This window comes from Phyllostomus discolor, chromosome 5 (genome assembly GCF_004126475.2).
Source record: "Phyllostomus discolor isolate MPI-MPIP mPhyDis1 chromosome 5, mPhyDis1.pri.v3, whole genome shotgun sequence".
NCBI lineage: Eukaryota > Metazoa > Chordata > Mammalia > Chiroptera > Phyllostomidae > Phyllostomus > Phyllostomus discolor.
The window spans coordinates 23,922,219-23,935,084 of NC_040907.2; the positions used below are offsets into that span (position 1 = coordinate 23,922,219).

At 48.1% G+C, this 12,866-nt stretch overlaps 1 protein-coding gene and 1 pseudogene across 5 annotated transcripts; one reads left to right on the top strand and one right to left on the bottom strand.

The window, feature by feature from the left end:
- Positions 1 to 924: 924 nt before the first annotated feature.
- On the bottom strand, positions 925 to 3,408 carry LSM10 (LSM10, U7 small nuclear RNA associated). Of its 5 annotated transcripts, none has more exons than XM_036025781.1 (2): positions 3,266 to 3,408; positions 925 to 1,729 (listed from the first exon to the last, which is right to left on the bottom strand). In XM_036025781.1, exon 2 carries the CDS (start codon positions 1,707 to 1,709, stop codon positions 1,338 to 1,340), a length of 372 nt encoding a protein of 123 aa, XP_035881674.1. In that variant the 5' UTR covers positions 1,710 to 1,729; positions 3,266 to 3,408; the 3' UTR covers positions 925 to 1,337. The 5 variants fall into 5 exon arrangements, with proteins under 5 accessions (XP_035881674.1, XP_035881678.1, XP_028368248.1 ...); XM_036025785.1 differs by having other exon boundaries at positions 925 to 1,725; positions 3,266 to 3,404; XM_028512447.2 differs by lacking the exon at positions 3,266 to 3,408 and adding an exon at positions 3,139 to 3,259.
- A 1,258-nt stretch (positions 3,409 to 4,666) lies between these two features.
- LOC114496898 lies at positions 4,667 to 5,834 on the top strand (annotated as a pseudogene).
- Positions 5,835 to 12,866: the final 7,032 nt, after the last annotated feature.

The window sequence follows — 12,866 nt, forward strand, 5'->3', positions numbered from 1 at the left end:
TCGATTCTGGCTCACGTCTGGGGAAAGTAGGAGCTCGAAGGTGGCTCCTCTAGATACATCCCAGTTGGTTCTGATGAGGCAGTTCAAGGACAATGCTTTGACAGACTGTGCTGGAATGTGAATGCAATGACCTTGAGCTGCTAGTGCCCAAATGAACATTCCTCTTACATCTCCCTCAATACATGACAGCAGCTTAAGGTGGAGGACCCTGCCTTATTCAAAACTCTTGTGAAGCAGGTCTCGGGCTGGATTTTGTTTCTATTGTTCCTGATCACCTTTCCCACTAGATTAAAAGCCCCCATCCTAACGGGACCAAATCTTACTGTCAATGTGTGCTCAGTAGAAGGCCTGGCACAGCAGCTGCTCTGTGGATGTTTGTCTGAAGACAAACCCTCTAGTTCCCCAGCACAGAGCTGCTTTTACTGAGATGGCTGTTTGCCTGTGGGAGGGCTGGTATGGCTGCAAGGCAGCGATAACAAAGACTCGGGTTCCAACTTCCAGAACACCCTGTCCCTTGAGGACCCAAGGACTCTCAGAATGGGAGCCTAATTTCTAGCTGTTGGATGAGTCCCCACACTTGAGGGAGGTGGGCCCAGGCTTTCTCCAACCTCTCCACCTCAAGACACAGCAATGAGACCAACAGCCCCTCAACAGGGAGTCTGAACAGAAAAGCCACTTTCTACCTAACCACACTGACTGAATGACTCTCCTATCACAAGTCCCAGACTTTGCTGCATATCAGTGCCACGTGAGAAACTTACAAAAATCCAATGCCCAGGCCATACCCCATACCAATTAAATCCGAACTAGGTGAGGGTGGGACAGGTGATTCCAATGTGCAGCCAAGTTTGAGACCCAGCACCCTAGGACAATGGGCCAGGAGGGAGAGTGCACTCATCAGGGGAAGCATGAAGCACACACTTGTTTGTGTCCAAGTTTACGTTTATGAGAAAACACACACAATTGCAAGACAAATAGGGGCACTTAGGGATGGCTGAGGCTGAGCACATTGAATAATCCTCACTGGGAGAGGGTTGAAAAATGATTTGACAGATTTCCTGAATCAGTAAATCAGAGGTTCAAATACAAATGATCAGAAGAGAGGGGGTTGTCACCTCCCCCAAGGCCACAGATACACAGGATTCTGGGCCCCAGGGTGAGTCTGGGAGGTAGAACCCTGTGAAAGGCAGCTGTGATAGGTGTTGTCGGTCAGATCCCAGCTTCTGGGCTGGCCCTGCTCCCTGCCCAGGTTCTTGGCAGGGAGGGCTGGCAGGCAGTTGGCTCCGTAGAACCCCGGAGGAACCTGAGTGGTGACTGGGTTTGCTGAAGGGACAGGCTCATTTATACTTTTTGGTGGGAAATTCCCGTCGGCCCTGCCCCAGGCTGCGAAAGTTGCGCACACGATGGATCATCTGCAGCTGCTGCTCAATGGTCTCCGTGATGTTCACGTCATCTGGGATGTGGACGTAACGGACGTTACGACCCGTTACGAAGAGGTCATCCAGCTCAGCCTGATGCCCCCACCGGTCCGTGTAGGTGACCTTGGCCAGGCGGATGTTCATGAAAGCATCGACATTGTCTATGCGTCCGTGGGCCACGCTCTCATCCCGTAGGTCCACAGTGGTTACCTGGCCCTGGAGGCCCTGCAGCAGGATGATCAGGCTGTTCTCAGAGATGGTCCGCTCCTTCCTTGAGTGGCTCACCGCCATGTTCCCACGCTGCCGGCTGCCTGCGGGAAGAGCACACAGATGGCAGCTACTGGAGGCTAGGGGGTGCAGTGGACTACTCGCCTCCACCACGTTATCGTGCAAAATCCCCAGCATGGACTTCCCCAGGTTTGCCCACCTCCCCAGTTTTTGAGTCTGGAGCACCGTTATGAGCCAAGTGCTTCATGTACACACTTCTTAGCATCCTCTCACCACCTAGCAAGCCAAGTATGACTTGTACTCATTTTATAAATGAAAAAATATGGCCAGGAGAGGTTAAGTCACTTGCCCAAGGTCAAACATTTGACAAATGGAGGTGCACGGATTCAAATCGATGGCTGTCCTACTGCAAACCCCACACCAGGGGTTCTGAGCCCTCACTGTGTGTTAGAATCACCCAGTGGGTTTTTGCTGGCTGCCACACCCCAGAGGTTCTGATCATTTGGTCAGGGGTGGGGCCCAGGTGTCCTATTTGTTTAAAAGCTCCCCATGCGATTCTAATGTGCATCTAAGTTTGAGACCCACTATTCAAAGTATGGTCCATGGACCAGCAGTGTCAGCATTACCCAGGCATTTGTTGGAAAGGCGGAATCTCTGGTCTCTCCCAAGACTTTCTTAAAGAAGCTGCATTTAAACCTGATCCCTAGGTTAATCTAGGTGAATCATTGGTAGTTCTCAAACATTAGTGCGCATCAGACTAACCTGGAGGACTTGTTAAAACGCATTGCTAGGCCCCACTCTCAGTTTCTAACTCAGTGGTCCTGAGATGAGGCCCAAGAATGTGCATTTCTAACAGGTTCTTAGTTGCTGAATGCTGGTCTGGGGCCCACTGAGAATAACCGGTCTACACAATGCAGCTGCCATATAAGCAGAAATTTAGGTCATTAATTAAAAAAAGGGTGGCATAAAAACACATAGGTTTTGAAGGCAGAGAAAACTAGGTTGGAATCTCCGCTCCACCCACAAACTCTGTAAACCAAGGGCAGTTACTTAATGTCTGAACCTGTTCCCACGTCTATGAAACCACAGGTTAAATGAGGCTAACAGAATCTCACTACATTGAATGTATTTTTCTTTGCTTTCAACATGGCCTGGTATTTTATTAATGTAACTTTGTCTTATCTATCCGTATTTTCAGGCTCTGGGTGGGAGGGGTGGAACTTGAAGACCTCACTCGGAATCCCGACGGGACTGAACAGGGTGGCATTAAGTGCAGCGGGTCAGCCCACGCCACTGATGAGGGAGGCTTCATGCGAGCCCAAGTGTGAGCCCAAGCACATACTGCTGGCTGCACAGTGACTAGAAGAGGCAGGTCTGTGCTCCAAGGCTGGCTCTGCCACTTTCCGGGAGGGAGACCTCGAGCAAGCCACTTAACTTAATCAATTCAGTTAGCCCACGGATAAAATGGGGATTGTGAAGAGCCTTTACTCACAGAGCCGTGGGAGTGGACTATACTCAGCAAATCGGAAAGAAAACACTTTCACGGCTCCCCACCGGCTTCTGGGGTTCCGGGTCCCCCCCGCGCCGCCCCGCTCTGCTCCCGGGTTCCCCAGACGCACCGCGCAGGATTCTTTCCGCTACCGGGTCTCTGTCGCTGCGGAAGTTAGCGGGCGCCTAGCTGGGCCGCCTTCCTCCCGCGGCGGGCCTCAGAAGCCATAGCAACAACAGCGCAGCTCTGTCGGCCAGAGCTTAGTGTGCAGTGCGCAGGTCCGCACCACCGGTGTGGAGTCCGAACTACAATCCCCAGAATGCCTCGCGAGCGCCACGACTCGCGCTTCTGCAAACGCCCGCTAACCCCTATGGATTGTCTCCTTCATTGAAGAGTCATTCATTCATTCAACAAATATTCGTTGAGTCTTCACCGTGTGTCAGGCTCCTTCCAAGGCTCCGGACATAGCGGTGACCGAAGAGACAAGCTCCCTGATCTGAAAACCCTTATATCTATTCGGGGGTGGGGGGCATATCTATAAGAGAAGAAACAAGAAAATTATGATACAAGTTCTTCAGAGCATTAATACAGGGTAATGTGATAGAAACTAGGTGGACTTTTAGTGGTCAGGGATGTCCTAATGTGACATTTGAGCTGAGATGAATGACAAAGTTAACCCTGTGAAAACTAGGAAGGAGCATTTCAGTCTGTGTGAAGGATCTGGTGGAAATGAGCTTGTCAGTTTGGGCAAATGGAGAGGCCAGTGAGGCTGGGGAGAGTGGTGTGACGAGAGATCATAGAGGAAGGCAAGAGAGAGAGCATTTAGGATTCTGTAGGCTAAGGTAAGGAGTTTGGATTTCTTGGTTAGGCATGTAGGTTTTGGAGGCAGTGCCTGGGTTCAAATATGCTCTTTGCAAACTCTATGACTTCAGACAAGTTAATTATCCTCTCTGTGGCTCGGTTTCTCACCTGCTACTAGAAGTGCAATGATAGGCTATCAAAGGGGAGTGGCATGATCTGATTTATATTTTAAAAGGTAACTTTGTATGGCCTTGGAAAAGTTGCTTATCTTCTCTCAGCTCCAAATTCCTCATTAGAAAAAAAAAAGTGTCAATCTCAGAGACTTGTAAGATTTGAGTGACCTTCATTAATGTGTAACAGTGCCTGGCACATAGGAGAAACTCAGTAAGAGTTAGGCTCATTTGATTCCTTCACTCTCTCATTCATTTACTTCCACCACCCCCAGGAGCCTTCTCTTTTTACCACTGATCACAGTTGATCTCCTCCTATCCTTAGAAAAAAAACCTTACTTCTCCATGCTTGTTACTCTTGTTCTCCTACTTGCCCTCCTCAGTCAAACTTCTCGAGAGAGTCCTCTGTACCAGTGGTTCTCCAAGTGTAATCTCTTTTCCACCCTCACATCCGTGTGGGACTGGATTTTCTTTACATACTTTACCCAGAACAACAGACTTAATGCCAAAGCAGCTATGAATTGATTTGCCTGGAGGGCTCGCAGCAGTCGGAGGAGCTGTCGCTGGGGGTGTTTGTGGCCCTGCTGCAGGTGCATTTCCCTCTCCAGCTGCTTCCATCCACCAAAATCAATCCAGAGACCTGCAGGTGGGGTATCCTACGAAGGCCTGGAGTTCAGCCTGCAAATCAGGCCACTTTCTGCAGTTGCTGCTGGTGTAAGCACCTGTGGCCACTTCCAGCCCTGCCCACCAGATGCACTCCAGGTGCCACAAGATGAGGAATGGCCACCCCACCCAAGAGGGGCTGCCCATCTCCTGCGACCAGCTCTGAGGGAACCTTGCCTCAAGAAAATCTCCTTCCAAGGGAACATTACTGCAGGGAAGTCAACATTTGTGAATATCCTTAAACAACTCTGCCAGGGTTGGGAAGTGGTTCCAGGACTTGTTGCCAGATGGTGCAATGTTTAAAGTACTCAAGATGCATTTCAGGAACTGACAACATCGTAGAAAAGTGATAGGAATAGTCTTCAGATGGTGGACATTGAGAAACTCGAAGGATGGTCTTTTACCTTCCAGTCCTATGCCTGCCTCAGTGAATAGGAGCTCAGCCTGCCTCTCAATGGCAAGCTCAAAGACGCAGAGACACGTTTACTTTTTGAATGCTTGTGTACAGTATAGTATAGTGAGTGACAGGTATATTTTTGCATCAAATTTGTATGAATCTGACTGCATGAATGAAACAGAGTGGACAAGTTATCAAGATTGGCATGACCAGATGAATAACCAGTTTGGCCAAAGTCTTGAACTAGGTGGAATCATTTATCTTTGAGTCAGTCCAGAGAAATGCTTGCTTTATGGGGAAGAAATGAAGATTAGGGTATTCCTCTGGAGTATTTAGAGAAGTTTTACTATACGCATGGAAGCTGGCTGCTGCAGAGAACACTGAAAACCAATTTGGATCTACAAGAAGTGCCTGTCTTAACAGTGGATGTTAATGAAGACTTCAAAGACAAACATGACAGTCTAGTTGAAAAGGTCAAAGAATTTTTGAGCACTTCATGATCTTGCTGATGATGACAGGCAGCAAGATGATTCCAGATACTACAGCTTTGTGTATCTTTGCAGCTCTTCATTCATATGTCTCTTTAGAAAATCCATGTTTTTAGCCACTTTGTTCCAAGAAAAAAAGTTTTTTTGATGAATCCTATATAAAAGTTTATGACAAGTTTCTTTCCTTCTGGTCTTTCTTTTCTTTTTTATTAAAAACAAACAAACAAACAAACAAACAAACAGCCCTGGCTGGTGTAGCTCAGTGGATTGAGTGCAGGCTGCAAACCAAAGTGTCACAGGTTCGATTCCCAGTCAGAGCACATGCCTGGGTTGCAGGCCATGACCCCCAGCAACTGCACATTGATGTTTTTCTCTCTCTCTCTTTCTCCCTCCCTTCCCTCTCTAAAAAATAAATAAATAAAATCTTAAAAAAAAAAAACAAGCCCTAGCTGGTGTGGCTCAGTGGGTTGAGTGCTGGCCTGCCAACTGAAAGGTCACCAGTTCAATTCCCAGTCAGGGCACATGCCTGGGTTGCCGGCCTGATCCCCAGTAGGGGGCACACTAGAGGCAACCACACATCAATGTTTCTGTCTCTCTCTTTCTCCCTCCCTTCCCCCTCTCTAAAAATAAATAGATACAATCTTAAAAACAAAAGCAAAGATGTTTAATTATTTCTCATGGCAAGAAGTCAGAGGGTAGATGGTTCCAGAATCAGTACAATGGCTAAACTGTAGCATAAAGGACCCACCCTCCTGTCTTTTCCCTTAGTAGGCTGGCTTTTCTTCCTGGTGCTTCTCATCACATTGGTGACCCATTTCTTAACTGGAAACTTTAATGTCATGTAGTAAATGGTATTGTGTCCTGTGTAAATTAGTGCAAAAAGTTGAAGGTGGACTTTAAGGAATCTCTAAAAAAAGAATTAAGAAGTTTTATTTTAAGTACTTCAGTGCCTCCCCTTCCACCCTAATTTATGTGGAAGATGAGACCAAGTTTAGTATTTCATCATTTCACTGGTGTTTATTAGTGTGTCTGTAACACATTTAATGAGGTTAGACTTTGTTCCCAGTTTGTAATGGCAGAACCTATGTGTCATTTACTCTTTCTCCTGCTTTTGTTTCTCCACTTATGCCATGGGTTAGATTTCATCTTTTTGCATGGGGGTTTGAATGAATAAAGAGGACATGTTTATGCACTTAAAAAATAAGTGGGGGTTATTACATTCATAAAAGATTTAATTTATATGGAGCTTAAAATAGCTGCCTGCTCGCTCCCTTCTTAGGCCGTTCTTTCAGATGGAATGTCACCGTTCTAGTTAAAAGCTTGGTTTAAACTAAGGTTGCTTTGAACTATTCAATTAAACTATTGGTTTAAAAGATTGTCTTTAAATCGTTTGAGGTGGAAGTACAGTTTTCCCTACATTTCTTCTCATTTTTATAGGTAAAGGGTTCCTGAAACATAGGGAGGGGTCCGTTTTTCCATTTTGTTTTTTATTGATTCTGCCCTGGGAATGAGTAGTCTTTCATTACCTTTATGTGTCCATACACTTATATGGGAAGAAGTCAAAGAGAAACTGAAGACAAGATCGATTATCTTCTTAGCATAAAACAATGGCACTCAATTTTTTCTTTTGGAGAATATACTTTTAATATAAAATGTGTCAGTCAGTTTCTTATTGTTATTTTAAATGGAATTACCATATTTTTGGACCATAAGACGCACCCAGGTTTTAGAGGAGGAAAATAGGGGAAAAAAATCTGAAGCAGAAAATGTAAAATGTTTAATAACATAAATGACATAATATTTCACCAATGTAAATGCAAACAGAACTCAACAACAGCATTAACAACCATTATTCCTCCCAAATTTGGTTGGGGGGCAGGGAAGGAGGCATCTTATAGTCTGAGAAATAAGTAAGCTTTTTGTGGTTTCCAATAATTTTAAAGAGTATGAAGGGGTTCTGAGACCAAAAAGTTTGAGGACTGCTGCTCTAGCCTGCGAACTTTCATGTACCTACTCAACTTACTGTAATCTGGCTTCTCCTCCCAAGAGTCCCCTAACTTCCCTGGCAAAGATAACTAGTGATCTTCTTTTTTCTTTCTTTTAAAGAGAGGGAAAGAAACATCAATGTGTGGTGGCCTCTTGCTCACTCCCTACTGGGGACCTGGCCTGCAATCCAGGCATGTGCCCTGGCTGGGAATCGAACCGGTGACCCCTTGGTTCGTGGGCCCACACTCAATCCACTGAGCCACACCAGTTCAGGGTGCTACCACCATTTGTAACTACCTAAGTTGGGCACTTTGAATAAACTTGACAACTTTTATCCCACCCCCACACCTGTTGTCACCTGAGCCCTACAGATTCTTCCAAGCCTGTCTCCCACCCTTCACTTGCCTTTTTATTCCGACTGCCACCATCCTAGCTGAGAACCTTTTTTTCTCACTTGATCATTATAAAAAGTATCTTACTGGCCTTTGTGTCTCCTGATCCTTTGCCAACAGATTCTACCTACCTAAGCATGATCTAATCATTTACCTGCTGATAAAACTTTCAATTAGCCACCAGAATAAAGGTTCCAGTGCTGACATTTATCACTCTCCATGACTGATTCCAGCCTGCCTTGCAGCTGGATCTCCTTCAGGTTCTTTACCCAAACTCTCCAAGCAGTGTTTCTTGAAGTGTGGTATGGGAACCACTTGCCTCATTGTTATCTGGAAAGCTGGTTAAACCCAACCCCAGACCTATGGAATCAGAAGTTGAGCCCAGGGCACCTGCACACCTAACAAGGCAATGCTAAAATTCGAGACCCGCTGCCCTACCCTCCAGTCTGACTCAGCCTCTCAGCAACCCCCCAGACAAACCCTTCACTTTGGTCTCTGCCTTTACGATCCTGCCTCGTCCATTTGCCTCTCTCAGCTATCTTTGGTCATGAAGTTCAATCCCTCCTTCAAAGCCCGCCCCGCCCAACTGCTGTACCTTTCTGAAGTCTTCAGCGGAAGTGTTCCAGCTGGAAGTGCTGTCTCCCCTCTGACCCCTAGAGTATATTGCTTGCTACCTGTTTGCTTGTTGCATGCAGATTCTCGATAGTTATTTACAGAGATCTTACCTCCCCTACTAGTGTCCCGGGTGTTGGGACAGAGAGAAGCCTTAGGAGGCCCTCATGCTTGACCCTGCAAACCACAGTTGCATGAGGAACACTGGTTTCATGAATGTGGAGAGAGGACAGGGATCTGAATGAAGACGGCAGTGGGAATGGGGAAGAGAGGGTGAGTGTTGAAGACCCTGGAAACAGCTAATCGGAATGCTTGGAGGCTGATTAAATTTGCAGTGCGGGTGGTAGGAGGAAGAACCAGTGATTTAAATTTTAACACTGGGTATCCAAGGAGATGGTGGCCCATTGATAGGAATAAGAGGGTTGGGGGGACAACGGGGGTTTTGTCTATGGAGGTAATCTCATTTTTTGGCCACTCAGCCACTGAACTCCTTTCTCCATATTTGGGGGAATCTGACATTCCATGAATATTGGTGGCAGGTGAGACTCTGTTTCCCACTACAGATGACTTAAAGGTCAGATGTTATCTCTGATTGTTGTGAACTGTGCAGTGTGACCTAAACGCAGGCATTATCAGACTTTAAATCTGGAGCAAGTGACAAGAACCAGCAGGGACTGTTTGGGCTCTGTCCTCGCGTCTGCGTCATCCAGTGTCTCCTCCCAGGGGTGCTGCCAGCTTGGGAGTCCTTTCCGGGGCTGCCCGCCTGTCCCTGGCTCCTGGCCATTTCCTCATGGTTCTCAGGTCTTCCCAGCAACTCTGTGGGTTGCCCGATTTCCCTGCAGTAAATTCCTTCTCTATTTAAGTAGCCAGAATTGGTTTCAGATTCTTGTAACTGACAACCCAGGCCAGGACGAGGCCCACCTGAACTGAGTTCACTTCAAGAGGTTGAATTTGTCCACTCCCTTTGGATGAGCTTGGTTGTGCTCCTGTTTCCAGTTGCCAGAATCCTGAGAGGGAGGGAGATTCCCAGGTCACCTGCTCCCACCCAGGCCCCAGGCCCCCACAGCACCCGCAGGCACCACTGCCCGGTCAGCTCCAGGGACCAGCAGCTCATTTCTTTACTGGGCGATGGACTCCGTTGTTAGGAAGTTTTTGGTATCCCTCACTTCCGGCTCTTTTCAATGAGAAACTGTCCTATTTTGTATCATATTTAAGTTTTTTCATGCCTTTTGAAAGTGAAGGTACTAAGTAAATAAAAATGACACTGATGTGTGAGGTGATGTGGGGCTTCTCAGGGAAAGTGAGCCTGTGGCCCAGGAGAGGGAGGATACACAGGTTCTTGAGGCGATAATAATGGTTGAAAGCAATGGCCTCTCTGGAAGAAAGAGAAAAAAAAAAACAATGCAAAACAGTTTGCAGAAAAATGCAAAGTAAGCACTGAGGGGCACATAAAGCGTTTGGTCAGCAGTGGGGTCAGGGCGAGGGCGAGGGCGAGGAACAGGGAAAAGCCACCGATGACATAAAGGTCATCTGACCGATGATGACTGGGCCTTTGTGACAGGCTTTTCCAAATGGCTGCATTAACGTCTGTGTCACATGGACGTTAGAAGCCACCGAGGAAGGGAGGGGAAGTGCAGTCAGAGAGTAAGTAACATGATCAGAGCTGCCAGGGCCGGAGGGTGAGGGCGAGCGGGTTTCAGAAAGACAAGGGTGTTTGGCAGGGCCAAGGGTCTGCAAAAAGCCAGGAGAATGGGAGGAGGAAAGGCTGTCAGATCTAGTAAGGTCGGGGTCTGGGGACAGGAGATCTGGGACCCGTGCAGTCATAGGAGCTACAGGGGCCTGGGAAGGAGGGGCAGGGGGTGAGGCAGCAAGGAAGCCTGGAGCACCGGTGAGTGAGTGAGTGCTGAGGACACTGGACAGCCCGCTGGATTAAGACGGAGAGGAAGGAGCCCCTGGAGAAGCAGAGGCTGAAGACGTGGGCGAGAGCGGTTTGGAGGGGACAGGATAGCCTCAGTGGCCATTCGGATACATGTCTGAGATGCAGAAAGGCGGCAGGGCGAGGCTGAGGGGAGGAAGAGCACGGCTAAAAGATCTGCTGCAGTGGAGAGGAGAGGGAGAGCACACAAAGCAAGTGTTATCTTCTCAACTGCGAGTGCACCTGGGAGGTCTTGGGGATATCCAGGACACACGAGTCACGTGTTCTTGGCTGACACCGGGACTTCCCCTGGAAAACCTGAAAAAACGTTGGCCCCCGTGTTTCAAAAGGAAGTTAGGGAATTTTATAAAGGGAAGGGAGTGATCTGACACGAATGTGCACATCTGGGATTTAGGAGTCCCGGGTCCTGCCCCCACTTCTCCCCGGGCTGTGCTGGTGGTGTGGCCTCACAAGGCTAATGCGATTGGGGTTTCGTGTGGTTTGGGGAACTAACAGAGAAGGTAATGTTATTTCTGTCAGTCGAGGCACCACTGGCCAGAAACGAAGAGAATGTAGACTGTTTGTGTGGCGGGGGCAGTTCAAGTAATCAGATAATCCACAATGATTACCACTGGCCCTTGGAATGCATCTTGACATTCTCTTTTGAAAAGGGGTGAGTTATGATTTGAGAATTTACTTCTCACCAAATCACCAAACTGTGCAGGGAAGATTCAGTTGTGAAGGGGTTTCCTGGCCCAATTCCTATGACAAGCTGTCCAGGAATCAAGCAGCTGAAGAGTAGCTATCCAGGGCATTTTTTTTACAGGGAGTTAGGGGTGGCCCTGGCTGGTGTGGCTCAGCGGATTGAACGCCAGCCTGTGAAGCATAGGGCTGCTGGTCTGATTCCCAGTCAGCGCACATGCCTGGGTTGCCAGCTGGGTCCCCAGTAGGGGGCGCATGAGAGGCAACCACATACCCTCCTCCCCTTCCCCTCTCTAAAAAAATAAATAAAATCTTTAAAAAAATAAAGGGAGTTAGGGGTGGATGAATGTTAGGGTTAGTTTTTGAATTTTAATTTGGGTCTTTATGATTATTGTGACACATACATATATTTTCTAAAGTTTGCATTTCTCCGTCTATGGTTGCCTGTGGCTCGAGTTGGTCTCTACACTGGATGCAGATCAGAGCGATAAAGCAGATAAAGAGGATGAGGGAACCTGATCCTGTCTGGACTTGGGGGCTCCAGAATCCGGTTACCATGCTGAAGTTTCTTGCCTCCCAGGATCTGGATCAAAGGCAAAAAGTGAATTTACTTTAAAAATCGTTAGATACCTATGTGGACTACTCAGGGTGACTTGCCTCTTAGAACTGAGGGCTACACGGAACCCCTCCCCCACTTTCTCTTTCCTTTTCACTCTCAGATTTTCGCTGCATCTTTCCTCTGGGAGTCACAGGAGAATGTGCATTAAGAAGGCTTTTCTGGAGCCCCGCCCTGTGTGGTCTGTCTGTGGGGCATTCCGACCCTGGTGAGGACCAGAGTGGGGCACTCTGAGACTTAGTGGAGAAGAACATTAGTCACAGAAGAGCTGAAAGAGAGAAGATAAACCCCCAGAGGAGAAAGCTGGGGCCCACATGAGTGAAACTTCCAATTCTCAGGTCCCACCTGGGGCAGGGTCTAGGGAGCTGTAAATTCAACCCCTTGTGTGGGCAGGCCGGCTTGAGGCGGTGAACGAGTTCTTTCTTGTTTTCACAGATGAGGGAACCGAGGCCCGGCAAGGGTACCTACGGCACCCGGGGAACCTGGGGCGGGCATGGGGCCAGAACCCAGCGCCCGACTCTGCCCGTGGCTCGCCTCTCCTGAAGCACACAGGAGGGCGTGTGCAACGCCCTCGTCCCCTGAGGCCCGCTTTCACACGGACCCAATGTGTTGTTCGTACTCAGTCCGTCCACACACTCGCCAGAGTTAATTCCTGTCTTCTCTTCGCCTCCTCCCGACTCCCCTGCTTTCTCTGGATGCCCTGAACCACTATGCAAATAAACTTGTTTTTCTCAATATTTGTGCAAGTCTAGAGACATGAAACTCTAAGATTGCCTCATCACAAGGCTGCCTTAGCAGAGATCCGTATCTTGTTTGTTTACCGAGAGGACAGATACACTGGAAATCCTCGGCGTCGCGCTGGAGTAGGTGGAGGGAGGAGGCTGCTACTTCTCAGCAGCTTGTGGCCAACATCCAAGGTCCCAGGACACGCTCAGAGCAGACAGTGAAGTTCAGGTTTGTGGCAGTGTGGTGGGGGCCAGACTCAGAAC